We start from the raw sequence: 18,682 nt of genomic DNA on the forward strand, positions 1-18,682 counted from the left end.
AGTTAACTATCTCTAATAAAACAGATTCTGTCAAAACTTTCAAAGAAACTTGAAAAAATCTTGTTAGTGGAAGATAAAAGTGAGATGAATCCCTCAGGTTAACTTAAAGAGATCAAGACAAGGAAAACCCCTTCCAATTTTCATTACATGCCAGACTATGAAATTTAATTCTTCACCTGAAGGGAGACTCTTAACCATGATTTATAGAAGACTCTGAATTTCTTAAAAATAATAATAATAATAATAGAAAGCCTTTGTACTCTCATCAGCCATAAACTAGCACCTGTATCTCACATTCCTTTTTTCTTTCTGTTAATTGTACTTCATAGAATATTTTGGAGGAGGTCAGGGGGTAATCCAGAATATTGGTTTGGTATCAACACTGGGCACAACTTTTAGATTTGACTTTGTTTTCAAATCAACAACAATTTCTTTGTCCTTCCACAATGTTTTGAATAAAGAAATAATTATTGAAACTTGAATTCTGCTTCACAGCAAGCCTTTTCAATAACTTTCAGGTTTTCGTCCAAAAAGCTTAGTCCACTAGCTTAGTGACTGGTAAGTTAAATGGACCTTTTGCACCTACATTAGTTGATTTAATAGAAGGCACGCCCTCCCTTGCTTATAAACAGATAGTTATAGAAAGTTTTCCTTCTCTATGAGCACTTTGGTTGAAAGATTTCCTGGTTCTTTTTAAATTTTGCATTATTTTTCCACTTCAGCTTTCAATTTGAACAGAGTGACAGTTTTCTCACATATTCCACAAAGGGTCTAGGCTATTTTTCCACATGGTGTTCCCAACAGAGAACACTCTTTCATAAAACTAAAAATAATTTAACAAAAAGCAGCCATAAACAAGTTTGTTTACAAGTAACTTGCAAACCTCAACATTAGTTGCAGCTTTTAGCAACTTGAGAAATATCCAGTCATGTTTAGGTACCTCAGTATTGAACCTACCCCTCTGAAAAAAAAAAAAAAAAAAAAGTACTGCCCACTCTCCCCTGAAGCCGACAGCCCATGTACAGTCCCAACAAGAACGGAGATGAGTTATTCCTAATTTCTGCTCAGCTGGTCACCCCAAGATCCAAAACGCCTGCAGTTGCTGTGGTGGCTTCTCCGTCCTCCTCAGCAGGAAACTGGCTTATTTTGGCATTGATTTGTTCATCCCCAAGGCCAGTCTTATTTATTTCTGCAATCCCAAAGAGACGGACCAGCACAGAGTGCCATACCCTGCAAGCACATCCCAGTTGCAAGTTGAATAAAACCTGTGACATTTTGGCAAAAATCCCAACAGTGAATTATAGCCAGCGAAATCAGCCCAGCCTGATTGGTAAGCACCAAATGTTAGGGAAACAGGAGTCAACACCAAATACACTAAGCTCACTGCTGACAGTTCTCACGAACAGTTCTGTGCCTCCATCAGAAGTAGCTTAAGCACAGTCAATCCCACCTTCAAGGCAAACAGTTGATCTCAAAAGGTCTCTTCCAGCGTTTTGGGTTTTTTTATGACCCGGAAGAAGTCAGCAAGGCTACTACATCTATGCAAGATCAGGGCCTTGAGAATTATTTATAACTGCAGCTGCACTTACTGAGAAGTAATGGGATTTAATTAATACTATGGTACTTGCCTGCACTAAAACTCAACAGTATTATTTTTATAATACACATATTAGACATCTTCTTACTTGTTGGAGGCTGAAGCATGTTCTAGCATTCACTGTTTTATTACCCTTTGCCTGCCAAAATTCTTGAGGTTCTCCTAATTACTCTATCTTCTTTTAAGATACTACTACCATGAATTTCAGACTTTTGTCTCCAATTTCTCTTAAATGTACATTTATACTGACATTTATTTTCTCTGCCACTTAAACTATAGCTACAAAAACATTACACTGTCGTAAGTGTGGGTTCAAAGCCAGAGAGGCTACTTAACATAATTAAAAAAGAAAAAAAAAAAAAAAAAAAAAAAAGAAGTAAACTATCCTGTTACCGTCAATGGGAAACTTACACGTTTGAAGTAGGATCAAGTTTCCAGGGAAAAGACTTGGTGAAAGCTGACAGAAACAAAATTATTGTGGCTGAGTTTACAGAAAGGAAAACATACTCTGTGAATTAAGTCTGGAGCTCCTCCTGCTGTTCAACTTACAAAACAGCAGAAATGGTCAGTAACAACTGTAGAAGCAGAGTGAAAATAAAGGCAACCTGGTATGACAGCAAATGTCATTAAAATTCAATAGTTCAAACGCATGTAAATATCCTACATTCTTCAGAAGTAAATATCCAGCTCTTAAAACTAATTATGAGGAATCTAACAAAGGATTTGTTTCCTGAATCCTGTTCTAATACAGAATAAACATATATTTAGAATATAAATACATTTAAAATATACAACATACAGATATAAAACAGACACATTAGAAATATGAGTTTAAGTGCCATTTCAGACAAACTGATGTAGCTGGTCAAAATCTGGAGAACTAAAGAGTAAGTAAAAGATCACATTAGCATCACATTGTCTAATGTTTGCAAATATGGTCGTATAGACCAAAATAGGAAACAGCAAACTTTTTTCAACAGACACAGACACTGTCCCATCTAATATTTCTTGCACCCCTTAGCAGTGCATGTGCAACATACTAGAACATTGCTAAGTTACTTAATCAAGAACTAAACCCCTGTAGTCTCTTTCTTTATACCTAGATTTGTAAAGATAATCTGCATCCTATGTACGTGACAACATCTAGGAAACTATGGTTCTGCATATCAGCTGGAGCCACAGTGACAATAGTAGTCCAAAAGAAATACCCAAAAGCATACATTTGCTTCCCTTTCAACAAAAACATTCTACTAATCAGAAAAAAAAAGAAATTCCTAACAATACAGAAATCCACCACACAAACTACTACTGAGTCCCAAAACACGACAGACAAAAATGTAAGCCATGCTCTGCACACAGCACTACTACAAATATGACCATGGCATTTCTGTAAAAGACATAAAGCTAAAAGTAAATTTCTTCCAAAAAAGAGAAACTCTTGAAGAACAAAATAATTAGTCTACTAAACAAGAATACCAAGGATGGGAGAAATGCATGACAGGTACATATACCTTGCTTGAAAACACATTTTGTCATTCCATGATGCAAAAACGCAAAATAAAATAGGATACAATAAGTAACAATTAATTAATTTCTCTCATAAATAAATAAAATGAAACACTATACAATTAAAAAAAAAACAACACCCAAACCAGAAGGTATAAATTATTTTCCCAGGGGGAAAAAAAACAAACAAACCAAGGAAAACAACATCACTTTTCCTTAGAGACATAATTTAATACTACAAGATAATTGGTTTAGTTAGAAAGAGAGTAACAAACAGCCAAAAGTCAAACTCCCACCAGTATGAAGCTTTGTGACAGATATGGTTGTCATCTTCCAGTTACAAAAGTGTTGAACTGAACATACCATAGCATCCAAGGGGCATTCAAGAAAGGATGTGGTCAAACAGAGGTAACTACAAATACAAGATAAAGGATAGTGGATTCACATTTACATAGATAATAAGTGGCAAACAGAACATGTTTAGGGCACAGACATGACAGGGTATATTCCTGTCCTCTGGTTGTTGTATGAATACTCTGACTCCCGCCTGGTTTCCGTCATAAAGCACAGCCACTGATACTATGCAGTGGAGAAGTGAGTTTTACTTTTCAGGGCTGATTACCCAGTATCCAGTACGCTCTTAAATATCTACAATATGGGCAGAATGAATGTAAAGCATTGTTAAGTCATTGCCAGATCAAAAACTTTTCCCAAAGACAGATCACTATACAGAAAACAGAACAGTGAAAGACCGAAGCCCTTGGTTTTTAGTGAAACACTGCTGCACACAATAGAGAGAAAAACTACTTTTCCTTCCCTGTCTTGGAGATGCTTGTATACCTGCCAGAAAAAAATACTCCTGCCCAACCTGGAGGGAGAAAAAGCTTGGGCCCCAATCCTGCACTGTAAGATTCTTCACACTGATCCAGCTGCCAGACTTGGTGCCTGAATAAATAAAAAACAGCAAAAAAAATTGCCAATGTCTTGGCCTATTTTACCTGCAGCTCTCCCTTCATAAAGCTACCATGCAATTCTTAAAACAAAGTAACTTTATGGGGTCTTTTACAAAGTCCCACAAGGAAAGGAAGTATTTTTCTTCCTAATGCCAAAATGAGCAGAATAATCTATTTGTGATCATCAGCAACTCAATTACAATATGGTTAGCTTCATGAGATGATCTAAGAAGGACAATAAGACAGTATCAGAAGACACTCCTTCAGGAAGAGAAAGAAACAAACAGAGAGCCTTCTACACTTAACACTCTAACCCTTATGGGACACACTAATTCTGAAAACAGGGAAAGTAGACACTACAGGAAATATAGAAAATAAATAGGATATGTAGACAATAAATTTCATCAACATTTGACAGTAATGTCAAGCACCACGTATCAGAATGTAATTCTTCCTGTTTTGAAGACACTATACAGGCAAGGTAAAGGAGATCTGTAAGCTACAAGATAGTATCTTGAACGAGTATGACAGCGCTCTTCCACAGACTGCTATTGCCCACTGCTAAGATGGGATTTGGAGCTAGATGGACTTTGATTCTCCTCCAGTATAACCACTACTTTGTTCCCCCTTTCACAGAAGCGTGTCTGCTACCTGTCCAGTTTAAAACAAAAGCAGCCACTCCCAGACTGTGCCACAAACAAGCAATCCACGCATACACTGTGGAGCGCTGTGTGCTCCGGCATTGGCTACTGGGAGCAGACCCAGCAGCTGGACATCCCGCTTCCGCCCTTGCACAGCAAGTTCTGCGCATCCAGGACACAAATGTTGCTGCACATACATAGCTCAGTTCCCATCTGAGCATGCAGTAGCTTAAGACAAGGCCAATATTAGAGCTGCTGCTCATAAAACTACTGCCTCAGTAACAAAGTACAAGAAAGCAGCAGAACAGCCAGGCCAACTGCTGGCAATCCTTCCATGACATGTCTATACTACCACAGCTTTCTGATCCAGAGTAAACTACTACTTTAATCAGATACATCAGATACATCCAGTCTAAGTTTGTTTAAAAAACAAACCCCTACAAATCTGCAGTGAAGGAAGATTTTTCCTCCCCCTCTTGTGAGAGAAGCACAACTTTAAGTGATCTTTTCCAACACAAACCTAAAAAGTCACTGCTGCTGATCTAATAAAGGCAACATGCAGGGCTCATGTCTTTCAGAGCTGGCATCTCACTATGTGCAAAGGTCTTGTGCACTATTTAAGTCTGTGTAGAGGATTTATTTCCCAGTCTTTGCAGGAGAGATGAGAATGAATTCTATCCATAAACAGTGAAGATCTACTCAAGAAGTTGCTATTTCAAGTCTGTAGAAGAGGATGATAGTTGCATGTTCAGTAAGAAGTACAATACAGTTAAAATATGAAGAGGAGCTGGATTGTATTTAGTGATCAAAATTTATTTTCAAACATTACTGCAGCTCAGCTAAGAGCTAAAACCAAAACAAGAATAAGGATTTTCTAGCTGTTCTGAAATTGTTTCATCCTCTTATACCTTCAAAGAGGGCCAATACTTCCCTGTAAAACAAGAGAGGAGCCAAAAACTTCTACAGGCATTCCAGCAGTAACTAAGAAATGTTACAAAGAACTGCCCCACCAGATACTCTTTATTTTTTCATATTGAGTACATCTTCAAAGAAGGAAATCCTGTTTACATTGAGGACTTTCTTTATCCTCATTGCAAGGAATGAAATAAAAACACTCATTTACATTACAATCATGAACATAAGGAGCTTACCTCTCAGCACGAAGGACGCCACTGTAGTAAGGGTGATCCCACGGCATCAGCTTCTGAAAGAGAATTCCAGCTTATAATGACAATAATGGACAGCAAGTGAACCCAAAGTAAAAGTTTTGTTTCCTTTGAATATTTTTGCAGTTTCGACAAGTCACAGAACTTTAAAACATAATGGGAAACATTCAGTGCTAAAAACATTATCAGAAATAGCATCATATATCATAACTGGAAACCTTTCTTTAACATTTGCTTGAAGATGGTACTTCTTATTCAAATATATAATGGGACTTCATACCAGATTTCAAGAAATACACTCAATTCAAATAAAAAGATAAACCTAGTTATGTACAGAATTAGGATACATACAATACAGTATGCAAACTGGACATGCATCTAACCTGAAGTACAGCCTTTATTTTTCAAATGAGTCAATTAATTCAAAACAAAGTAATATTCACTTTCACCGCTTTATGTTTTGGTTATCTCAGTATCATTTTGTATAAACCAACAGGTATCTCGCACTCAATGCTTGGTTTTAATACAAATAGCAGCTCAGCAGTCAAAAAGCATTTGAAGCCAGAAGACAGAAAGTTTCTCTTTCTAATTATACTATGTGTTGTACACTAAAATAGAGTTAATTTTTCTTGTAGAACAAGGTTAGCTTATACTATATTTTTAAAAAGAAACAAAACAGAAAACACACATGAAAATTTAACTTACTGAATTCTGGGGGTTGAGCTTTGTTTTCATCTTTGTCATCATTTCAAAATCTTTTTGAGTTCTGAAAAATATTTTTATGATGAAAGTGTTAATGAAAGATTTTTGAGCAATGGAATACAGTACACAATAATACTCTGTCCTAAGAAAATGCCCATCATCACAGCTTGATAGTACTCTATAAAATGGCAGGTCCATATACTACAGTAAAAGAACTTTTCCATTCTGCTTCTGTCATTCAGGTACCTTCAAATAAAGTCCGTCTTACTCTGGTTGTACACCTCCAAAGCGTTTTCTTTCTTATAATACACCCCATTTATACACAGTGATGAAACTGTTTTGTGCTGTGTGGAACTAAGGGAGGCAAGAAGGACAAATGGGGGAATTTCCTTATAGATGTAAAATATATGGAGTTGCGTGTACGGGGAGAAGATCAGGAGAGGTGTTCTTCAACACTTAAACTTGGTCTTCTTGTTTGCTGTTGCCTACATTTCTTGGCACATCACTTGTTGCATTCAGTCCTGGGTGTTCTCTGATCGCAGACACAGAATTTATTCTAAGCCAATACCTCCCTTCAAAACTCTGAGAAAGTCTTACCTTTTGTTTCATCAGAGCATATAATAAGCAGCACTGATTGACTTACTGGTGCACAAGTCCCTCTAATCTCGAAATAAAGATTATGGTTAGAAAAATAACTTAGTGAAAAAGACATACCTTTTAGACAACTTGTCAGAAAGCTTCTCCAGAAACTGTCTTACTGTCTCTAGAAGTAAAATGGTGGGGGGGGGGGGGAATTAAGAAAGCGATTTCTTCCGTTAAAAGATGTTAAGTTTACATCAAAACATTCCAAACAAAATAAGCTCCCTTAAAACAACAAAGTTCTTTTTAGAACAACAAACTACTCTGTTGACCACTGTGCCATCATTCAAGAGTATTTAGTACCACATTTACTTTGTTACATGCTGGGATAATGGTAACTTCATAATCTAAGGAGTGAGCATTGATTCTGAACAAAAACACTGGTTCCTACTCAGTGACTATTGCCATTTATAGAAAGCATGAGTATTGCATACAGCAAAATGTAACTGCAATAAGATACTTCACTGCAAGAAGTATGTGTAAACTTAGCAAAAGAAACTAACAACTTTTGACCTCATACCTAACACAGTGCATTTGATTTCTCAGCATGTCCTTCCACACATGCCTTATACCTGGATTTTTGGCCATTGTTCCCTGAAGAGCCCTGTGGGCAAAGGTGTCATACCCAACCAACTGTGCCAGACTGTTTCGGCTAGCAAGCAATTCTTCTAAACGGCTCAACTGCTCAGCATTTGGGTAAAGAAAAATCTTGTAAGCAGCTTCTCGCACCTAATACAGAAAAAAATAAAAAGTTACTGCAGTGCAATTTTTAAGGGAAACAAGTGATGCAATTGAAGATCTGGCATTACAGCTGTACTTCACTGATATTGTTGGGAAAAGGCCTAAAGCCTTTTAACAATAGTAATTACGACTGCCTGACAATTACGGCGCTCTTATCCATTAAAGATGGAATGAGGAAATGCAATGAGACAACCTAACAGATCAAGACTGCCAAAAAGGGTCCTGTTCTCTACTCCTGTCAACAGTCCCCTCTCTGCTCATTGCCTCTCTCCTGCCAACATCTGTGCTTCTCAGACCACTCTGTGAGCTGTCTTAACTCACTAAAACTCCCGAAAATAAACACAAAAGAAAGCCAAATTGTTCTCTGCATGTCAGTTAAGCTGGCTTCTAGAAGGATCTGATAAGAACCAGAGACAGGGTCAGGGGAGAGAAAAAAGAGGAAGAGAAAAGACTTATTTCTTTTGAAGTAGCAAGCTATTAGTCTGCCCATCTGCCCATGGACAATCAGTCTTTCTCCTATTTCTGGTTTGTTTGGGTTTTTTCATAACTCTCAAAAAAAAAGAAAAATCACCTCAAGCCTCAGAAAATTTGGTAAAATGCTTTTTATGCTTCACAAACTAATTGAAGATATTCTTTATTTTGTACATATGGAATAGGCTTAAGAAATCCAGCAACAGCTTATGCTTGTCTTCATTTGAAACAAGAATGCAGGTCCTGGGTTTATAAAAAATATGACTATAATAGTTCACAAGTCATTTTGTACCTGTTCTGTTCCACCAGGCTTTCATTTTAAAAAAGCAAATAAAGTAAGTGAGATGATTCCCCTTCCTTGAACACGGTTCAGCAGTGTGTCTTTGCAGCAAAAGTCAAGAGCATACTGAGCTCTGTAAGAAAGAGTACAGCCATCTGGTCCACGGATGTGACTGCTTCCCTCTACTTGGTACTGTCCAGACTACATTGGAGTACAATGTCTAGATTCGGGTTCCACAGGACAAGAAAGACACTGACATACTGGAGCGGGTCCAGCGTAGCGCCACCAAGATGTTTGGGGGCTGGAGCACATGACACAGAACGGAGGCTGAGAGAGCTGGGTTTGTCCAGCCCAAAGAAAAAGCTCAAAGGAGATCTTAATCTTTATCTACTTAGCAGTGGGGCGTAGAGAACATGCAGCCAGACTGCTCTTGGAGGTGCAGAGCAAGAGGAGGAGATGTAATGGACACAAGCTGGAAGATGAAAAATTCCAATTTGATATCAGGAAAAAAAATAACAGTGAGGGTGGTCAAACAGGCTGCCCAGAGAAGTAATGGAATCTCCATCCTTGGAAAGTGTTCAAAACTCAACTGGACATGTCACTGAGAAACCTGATCTACGTGAACCTGCTCTGAACAGGATCAGACTCAAACTGACAAGCTCCAGAGGTCCCTTCCAACCTAAATTATATGATTTCCAAAGAGCCTCTCCAAAGATCTGACTCAGAGAACTGCACTCTTTAATTGATATATTACTCATAGCTTCAGTAGCAATTCTACAGATCACACTATTTTCAGGACAAGAGTTTATAGATGACATGCAGTGAGTATTATTCCTTTATTTACATCCTATCAGTGCCATAATTTAATTCATTTTTAATTTCTTACAGAAAATAAACATTACAGCTTGGGTTCTACCGCAGTAAGCTTTTCTCTTTTTCGTGACAAACAAGATTTCAAAGTCACCTCAATTATTTAACCATATAGTAAGTGAAAACAGAACACTTGAGTGTTGTAATACACTCCTGATCTTAGAGTCATATCTAAAAGACTAAGGAACCACTGTCACATTTCAAAGACTCTAAATTAATTTTCAATTTATAAACAAACTCTAAATGAATTCTTTTTAGAAAAGCATCGTTAGCAATAACGAAAATAAGATTCATGGTAATTCAGGTTGGATGGGACCTCAGGAGGTCTCTAATCCAACCCCCTGCACAAAGCAGGGTCAGCTATGAGGTAAGACTAAGTTGCACAAAGCTTTTTCCAGTCAGGTCCTGAAAGCCTGCACAGATGGGAGAGACAGCATGACCTCTCTGTTTCACTGCTTGGGTATCGTCATCAGGAAAAACTTCTCCAACTGGCATTTCTCACTTTAACTTGTGTCTGTTGCCACCTGTCCTCCTGTCATGCACCACTCTGAAGAGCCTGGCTCTGTCTTCTCTGTGATATTCTCATAGGTACTGGCAGGCTGCTGTCAGGATCCCCCCAAAGCCACCTCTGCTACAGGGTGAACAAGTCCAGATTCCTCAGCCTCTCCTCACAGTGCAAGCACTCCAGCTCCTGGCCATCTTGGTGGCCCCCATTGAAGTCACTCCTAAAGAGTGATGAGTAAAGGGCTATAATCTCTTCCCTCAGTCTCTGGCTCTGCCCCTGTTCATGCCGCCCAGGATGCTGTTGGCCGCCTTTGCTGCCAGGGTCACTGCTGGCTCATGCTCAGCTTGCTGCTCACCAACCCTCTGGGCCTTTTCCACCGATCAGACCCAGCCAGGCAATCCCAGCCTGTACTATTGCCAGGAATTCTCTCTTTCCAGGCACAGGACTTTGCATTTGTCCTTGAATTATATAAGGTTCCCATTGGACCATTCCCTCAGCTTCTAGGCCACTCTGAATGTCAGCCCTGCCCTTCAGTGTATCGATTGTTCCTCCCAATTTGCTGTCACCTGTAAATCTGGTAGGTAAGCACTCTGTCACTTCCTCTAGGTCATTGATAAAGGTGTTAAACAGGAGAGGTCCCAGAACAGGCCCCTGCAACGCTTCTTTCATTAGTAGCCTTCCAGTAGAGTACAACACTTCAAACACTACTCTCTGAGTCTGATCATGAAATGAGATTTTTTATCTATCTGGTTGTCCACCAATCCAGACTGTAATATCCTAACTTGGATTGCTTCATAAGCTTCACTTTGATCCCTAGGAAGGTAAGTTGCCTGTAGTTCCCCAATCTGGGGTTTTTTGGCCTTTCTGAAGGTGGGTGGAACATATTATTTCCACTAGTCATTGGGGTTCTTCCCTGATCTTCACTGCCTACCAAAGATGGCAAGCCTTTCAAGCACAATAGCCAGTTCTCTCTGGACCCTTGGATGCAGCCTGTCTGGTCCGAAGGACTTGTACAGTTTGAGTTCTCTCAAGTAATCCCAGACTGGATCCTCATCTACTGCTGGTTGTTCTTCTTTTTGAACCCTTTCACTAAGCACAGTGGGCTGGGAGAAGTCATTGGTGAACACTGAGGCAAAGAAAGTGATCAGCATCTCAGCCTTATCTGTGTCTGCTGCCACTAAGTCACCCACCTTACTCAGCACTGAGCCCACCTTTTCCTTGTCCAGCCTTTTAGTACTAATGCAGCACTAGTTGCTCTTCTTGTTGCCTTTGATGTCCCTTGCAAGTCTCAACCACAGTTGAGCTTTGGCCTTCCTGACATCGTCCCTACACGTACAGGCAATATTTCTAAATGCCTCCCTTGTATCTTGTACCTGCTTCCACCTCACGTCTGCTACCTTTTGGAGATGAAGCTTTGTCATGAGTCCCCTGCTTGCCAAGCCTGGTTCCTGATACATCTGCTTGGCTTTCTCAGGATCAGGATGCGCTGATACTGAGTATCTTAGTATCCTCTTGTGCTTGGAGGATGCTACCTTTAAAGAACTGCCAGCTTTCTTGAGCTCCTTTAACCTTCAGAGCTGCATCCCATGGGATCCCACCTCCCAGTTTACTGAATAAGCTGAAGTCTGCTTGCCTGAAATCCAAGGTCTATATTCTGCCCCTCTTCTTCCTCAATCCATTCAGGATCTTCACCTCCATTATTTCATAGCTGCTACAGCCAAGGCTGCCATTGATTATTATGTTCTAAAACAGCTCTTCCTTGTTAATCATAACATCATAATCATAAACCATATTCATTTGCCTCAATAACAATAAAATAACTGATATGCACTTTTGTTATAGAGTATGCCAAAGCAAACTCAGGGAATACACACCAGATCATCGGGACAATCAGCATGCAAACCAGCAACTTGTAAGTAATTGCCTTCAGCTGTAAAATTATACCGAATATGCTCTGGCAAAACATGTTTGTCAATCTTGTTGGGAAGGTGCGTTCCTGTCAGAAATTCATTACATAAATCCAGTATTCTGATGTTGAGGTTGACTGCCTTTTTACGCTGTAAGAAAAATAAAGTACAAAATACATAGTATCTTCAGACATAGTACAAGCAGAACTCAAAGTTTCTAAAACCTTAAAGGACTTCTCCAGAAATGAAGCAGAAAATACAACGTTTAAGATTAGACCTACAGCATCAACAAAATCCTAATGTAGGGCTGAAGTCCACAAGATCAGATGCTCACACAGATCTATAATTTCATACAGGATTGAAATTTGAAAGAAAATGCCTATGTTTCTGCAGTAAGAAAACGTCCCGTGGAGTTTAAGTAGAATTTACATAAGCTTTGCTAGCTGCTTGGAAAGCATTTATAAAACTATGCCTAATATGATTGCTGTGTAAAACAGAGAACAAAAAAAGAAGCATCATTGAGATGGATAAACCCTACTAGCATCCTGAAACAGATACAGAATTACAGTTCTCTTGTTACTGTTTGTATTGCACTATTTTCTGGAGACCATAAAGCATTTATGGTATCTCAACCTTTCCCTGAGGAGTTTCTGATTTAGGGTTTTATCACCATCATTACAGTATTTCACACATTTAACCTTACTGTAAGATTTGCTTCAGTGAACTTGCTCATGTTAGCAGAGTCTGCTCTCTATTGCCTGTGGGTTCATAGCTCAAAAGAAAAGGCTGAGGGTACAGATACAACATACTTGTAAAGTCCAAAGAATGACAAAACCTGCAGATCTCTGTCCTCCCATTCCACTCTTACTCTTTAAAACACATCTTTTCAGTTTTATTTTAAAAAGCAGAAATTCTTTTTAGCAGAAGTAAATTTCAACTTATGACAGTGAAGGATTTCTAAAGTCTGAAATGAGAATTGAAAAGAAACACTGAGCAGCAAGCAATAGAAGAAAAGTGGAATAGGCACGGGAGGAAGAGGAAAATGTGCAAAAATAAGGGGTAAGTGAAACTGTAAGTAAAAGGGGATGAAGCACCATAGAACCAATACTCAAATCAGAAATAAAACCCAGAGTCCAAGTTTCAGAGTTGTTCTTTGTACAAAGAAATTGTAAAAATATATTCTAGAAGCATTTTCCAGGTCACAAAACACCATCACAACCATGATCTTCAGAGTAACTTTACCACATAAATCTGGTAAAAGAGCCTTTGTAGAGATCTTTTTGGAGGGGATGACTTAAACAAACAAGGTATTAACTTTATACAGGGACATGAGCTATGAACAGACATCCAACAGAGCATCTGTACCACAAAGCAAGGTGAAAGTTGATGGTTTTGGCAAATCCATCACTAACTACTTGCAAAAGCATGTAAAAGCTCCAAGAGAGGTAATCAGACCATGCCCAGACATTCAATTTTGAACAAGATTTCTGGTTATGTGAGCACCAAAGGAGAGCCTGGACACACACCTGATCCCTTCTAAAACACTCTACTTGATTAACCTGTCATCACAGTGCATGGGGTGCTGCTTTTCCCTCTGTAAATAGGTTGTTCAGACAGCTAAGCAGCTATTTTAAATATCTGATGCAGACACCAATCAAAGAAAACAGGATCCCAGGTCTTGCTTATAACTCTTCAAAACAGAGAAAGGAATGATGAGGGCCAAACTGGGAAGAACAGCCAACTAGTATCTAAAACAACATTAAAAAACACACTTTAGAAGTGATTTAAAATAGACAAAATTAATCACTTCTGAAAAGACAAAATTCCACAGAGGACAATGGGAATCTTGGAGGACAAAATGGCCCAGAATCATGTGATTCATGTCCCACATGTTTCATTAGCTGGTCTTTGGTAGTCAGGCAAATTTCTGTTCATATATTGTAGCCAAAAATTACCTTTTCTTCATCCAAATGAATGCCACTGATCTCAAAATCAAACATAAAAAGTTCTGCCACTCGCCTAAAAATACAGTAAATCCCCGTTAAAACAGCCTCATTTGATAGTAAGCATAATTTCTTAATAGATTTTGCCCTTAGTAGTTATTTAGGTTTCATGTCTTTAACAGAGAATAACACAGTTATACGAGTATTGTTATTATGGACAGACTTCCTATGTTTTAGGTCCTTAACAGGTTACTCAGTGAAACAGGATTTTTCCTTTGTAGTTATTTTATTCATCTGCATTGAAAATAGCCTTCAAAATAACTCCACTACATTAATCTAGATGTTTAACCAATTTGTGCAAATTACCATTTTAATTTGACACTTCATTTATTCTAATAGATCAGAAAAAGGCCTCTTCCAATCTAACATCCATGATTGTGGGGAAAGAAGGAAGAAACTTACTCAAATTTTAAGCTTGTCTAACCATGTCAGCGAAGAAATAATTCAAAACTATAACTGAATAAGTAGCTAATAAAACATTTTACAGCAATCATAAAGTAAGCTTTAAATAAATATACTGATAATCTGATTTTGAAAGATATAAATAAGTTTCTTTAAACTGAAATCAAGTTATATAGTTTGTTCCTTTTATTGCTAAAAACACTGATATATACACCACATTACAGCACCTCATTTTAATCAAAATGGTGTTATTGAAGAAAATCTTAAGTTCTCACTTTTTTGTTTGTGCAGATCTCAGTTACTCAGCTTAAATATATCTTGTGTTCTACAGTCACAGAGACATCCTCCAAGACTGCACAACTACAAACTTCCTAACTCCTATGCAGGTAATTTAGTAGTGACTAATAAATTAGTAACAGAGATATGGTATGTTTTCCAATTGTATTACCTAATTTAACAAAACACAAAACATAAGCACAATAAGGAATGATATATACTATCTAAAAATCTAAATCTATAAGCATTAGTAAGTACCTGGTTTCTGGATCTAGGGAGCTCATAACAATTTCATCAGCTAGCAGACGTCGCAAACTCTGACACAGTTCAACATCTGTATTTAATCTGGAAAGATACAGAGTAAAAGAATCATGCATTAGCAACAAACACTAATATTTCACTCTCTTAGTATTACTCATTCAAAGGCAGAGCTTAGTATTTACTGAAACAACATTAAAAACCAAGGACTGTATTTTCAAAATGCTTTCTGGTTCACAACCACACTTAAAAACTACAAAATTTGTATACAAAGGACATGTGGACAACTGGCATGGAAACAGGTCTTGTGCATCCAATAAGAAAATACTTCTGGATGGCATTTTGTGGCAAATACGGGTAAGTCTAAGACTGACAGCTTATTTTTTATGCACAAAGATAATCATGGTGAGAGCATAAAGGTGGGAGAACTGTTTTCTAATCCTTATTTTGAAAGGAGTCCATTAAAGGAAAATCTGTGCTCAAGTTTGTCATCAGATAAACATGCTGCTGGCTGCCACTGAAGTAGACTAAGAGCTTACTATCCTCAGAACATTTCCAGATGTTCATCACTGTCCCTGTGCCAGACAATACTATGTCCATCAGATTTGCTGGCATGTTAACTACAAGCACGTATGTCGACCTGGATTATTGGGTGGGAATCACAGTGGGGAATGAAACACACGCATATACATCAGCATAGCTGCGGCAGGCAGCAGCCCCCAGTCTGACAGTCTTGAGCACTAACTTCTTAAATCAGCTGAGGTGCAGGAAGCCTCTGCAGCCCCATCTGTAAAATGAACTTAATAATTACCAATACCCAATTCAGAGACAGAAGACATTGCATCATGCCTATACTTCAGAAAAGGCTCTGTACAGAAGGTGCTAAATAAGAAGCCCAGCACTCTGTCAAAAAGTGGCTAAAAGCAGGTATGTATTATTAGTAGTTCCTGAGGGATACCATTTGCCCATGAAAATGAACATTCAACAATAGCTAGTTTTGAGCATTTACAATAGTTTATGAACCTCTCAGGTTAATTTGTGAATACTTTCTTCTCTCTACAAATTTTAAACCTGAAGTGGTATTCAGATATTAAAGTCACATTGTTATAGATGGCATGCTCAATTTGTCTTGAAAAATCCAGTTTCAAGCGAAAAGTTTCCCAAACACGCTGGCAAGACCAAATTGAATTTAATCTTAGAACTCTCTTTTTAGCCAGCCATGATAGTCACAAGGCTTACTAAACAAACTGATGCACTGCTGTCCTCCTCAGAGTACAAAAGGCTTCACAGCCTCTGCAACTTACTGCGGGACACCATGTCAACCAGTTGCTGCCTCCACTGTTATTAGGAATCCTGAGGGAAGCAGCAGACCCTGGGTCACCTTCACAGTACTGCTTGGTAAAGCTTTCACTTAAGAAGGCTACTCCTGAATGCCACAGGAAGGAAAGATACTGAAAGGACACTGTATTTGGAGATTAAAGATCACTCCTTTCCACCTTCTCAGCAGCAAGAGCAGAAGAGAAGCAAATCAATTCACTGTAGTCAAGGACCACAGAGGTAACTTTCAGGATTTAGGTTTTAAGATATTAAAAAAAAAAAAAAAAAAAAAAGGACCCAAAGAAGAGCCATACTTCAGAAACAGAAGTCTTTAAGAACATGTTCTATGAAATGGGGTTTTAAATAAAGCACAAGCATGCCAGGGTAGACCAGGCATATATCACAGCCCTAGACAGATACATCCTCCCTCATTTTAACAGGAGACTGTCCTTTCCTCTTTCACATATCTCACTCATTGGCTGGAATTCAAGGGGTCAGCAAACCAGAAAAAAAAGTGTTGTGAAATATAACAGCTTAAATCTTAAACACAAATTAGCATTTTGTACATATACTTTACAACAGCTAGTTAACTGTCGCAAGTCCTAGAAAAATGTAGCTTTGAGTCTTTGATGGGTTTCAGTGACATGGAGTCAGTTGATAACTTAAAAACTGTTCAGAACATAAATTGAAACTAAAATAGAATAACCTTTCATGAGATACTGTAACAAAGCTAAATCCTTAAATATCTGTAACAGCAAGACCGACACTTTGTTCTCACGTGCAAATCCTTCCTACCTATTCTTTTGTCGATTGCTGTTTTCATAGATGTATTGGGTTTGCGTGGCAAGGTTTTGGTAGTGAGAGGGCTACAGGGGTGGCTTCTGGTAGAAGCTGCTAGAAGCTTCTGCTGTGTCCAATAGGACCAATGCCAGCCAACTCCAACACGAACCCGCCGCTGGCCAAGGCCGAGCCCTTCAGCAACGGTGGCAGCGCCTCTGGGATAACATAGTTAAGAAGGGGGAAAAAAACCTGTGCAATTGCAGCTGGAGAGAGGAGTGAGAATACGTGACAGAAACAACTCTGCAGACACCAAGGTCAGTGAAGAAGGAGGGGGAGGAGGTGCTCCAGGCACTGGAGCAGAGATTCCCCTGCAGCCTGTGGTGAAGACCGTGGTGAGGCAGGCTGTCCCCCTGCAGCCCATGGAGGTCCATGGTGGAGCAGATATCCACCTGCAGCCCGTGGAGGACCCCACGCCGGAGCAGGTGGATGCCCGAAGGAGGCTGTGACCCCGTGGGAAGCCCGCGCTGGAGCAGGCTCCTGGCAGGACCTGTGGCCCCATGGGGGACCCACACTGGAACAGTCTGTTCCTGAAGGACTGCACCCCGTGGAAGTGACGCCACACTGGAGCAGTTCGTGAAGAACTGTAGCCCGTGGGAAGGACTCACGTTGGAGAAGTTCATGAAGGACTGTCTCCCATGGGAGGGACCCCATGCTGGAGCAGGGGAAGAGTGTGAGGAGTCCTCCCCGTGAGGAGGAAGGAGCGGCAGAAACAACGTGTGATGAACTGACCGCAACCTCCTTTCCCCGTCTCTCTGCACTGCTGGGGGGCAGGAGGTACAGAAAATCGGGAGTGAAGTTAAGCCTGAGAAGAAGGGACGGGTGGGGGGAAGGTGTTTTTAAGATTTGGTTTTATTTCTCATTATCCTACTCTGATTTCATTAGTAATAAATTGAACTAATTTCCCCAAGTCGAGTCTGTTTTGCCTGTGACAGTAATTTTCCCTGTCCTTATCTTGATCCACGAGCCTTTCGTTATATGTTATATTTTCTCTCCCCTGTCCAGCTGAGGAGGGGGAGTGATAGAGTGGCTTTGGTGGGACCCTGGCATCCAGCCAAGGTCAACCCACCACAACAGATGATCATACAGTAATTTTTAAAGATGCATATGGAAATAGCAAAAAAAAAAAAAAAAAGAAAAAGAAGAAAACATACTTCTCTACCATGGTACCAATGCTCCTGCAAGCTTCTTCAGCAGCCTCTCTGAACGCAAAGTCAGGATGGGCAATTTTCACAAAATCAGCCTGACGTTGTAGCAGAAGAAAACAGTGAGGCAAAAAGACAAATTAAAAAATCTTGAATTATAAACACAGTTGCACTCAAGTAGTTCCATTTACATTAACATTTATTTCTACAGTTCTGTGCAATCTATTTGCAGAATTTGCTTTTTTTTTCCTCCTAAAAAATAAAGCTTATTGGAGAACTGTGCTGACAACTACTAAACCAGACAGTGAATGTGTCTTTCCAAAAAAATATCTTTAATCCATACACTTCTTAAAAACATTTTTAGTATGGTGTGTATCTTAGAGTCCTTACAACATGGAGATACTCCAATGTATTTAAATATTACAAAAGATTTTTAAAACTAAAATTCACAGTTAAGAAGAAAGCA

The 18,682-nt window shown here is 39.1% G+C and overlaps 1 protein-coding gene across 4 annotated transcripts in view; it reads right to left on the minus strand.

Moving 5' to 3' along the window:
- The window catches only part of MIPEP (mitochondrial intermediate peptidase), a 659,177-nt gene that overhangs the window by 635,648 nt on the left and 4,847 nt on the right, over positions 1 to 18,682 (minus strand). For all 4 annotated transcript variants that reach the window (XR_007767749.1, XR_007767750.1, XM_050911826.1 and 1 more), the window contains exons 3-10: positions 18,226 to 18,314; positions 14,918 to 15,004; positions 13,934 to 13,997; positions 11,946 to 12,128; positions 7,777 to 7,933; positions 7,280 to 7,328; positions 6,569 to 6,629; positions 5,849 to 5,901 (exon numbers count right to left, since the gene is read on the minus strand). Coding sequence is in view for 2 of the 4 variants with exons in the window: in XM_050911826.1 (XP_050767783.1) it covers positions 5,849 to 5,901; positions 6,569 to 6,629; positions 7,280 to 7,328; positions 7,777 to 7,933; positions 11,946 to 12,128; positions 13,934 to 13,997; positions 14,918 to 15,004; positions 18,226 to 18,314 (743 nt within the window). In the remaining 2 variants the exon portion in view is untranslated. The remainder of the gene's footprint in view (positions 1 to 5,848; positions 5,902 to 6,568; positions 6,630 to 7,279; positions 7,329 to 7,776; positions 7,934 to 11,945; positions 12,129 to 13,933; positions 13,998 to 14,917; positions 15,005 to 18,225; positions 18,315 to 18,682) is intronic.

This window comes from Gymnogyps californianus, chromosome 1 (genome assembly GCF_018139145.2).
Source record: "Gymnogyps californianus isolate 813 chromosome 1, ASM1813914v2, whole genome shotgun sequence".
Taxonomy (NCBI): Eukaryota; Metazoa; Chordata; class Aves; order Accipitriformes; family Cathartidae; genus Gymnogyps; species Gymnogyps californianus.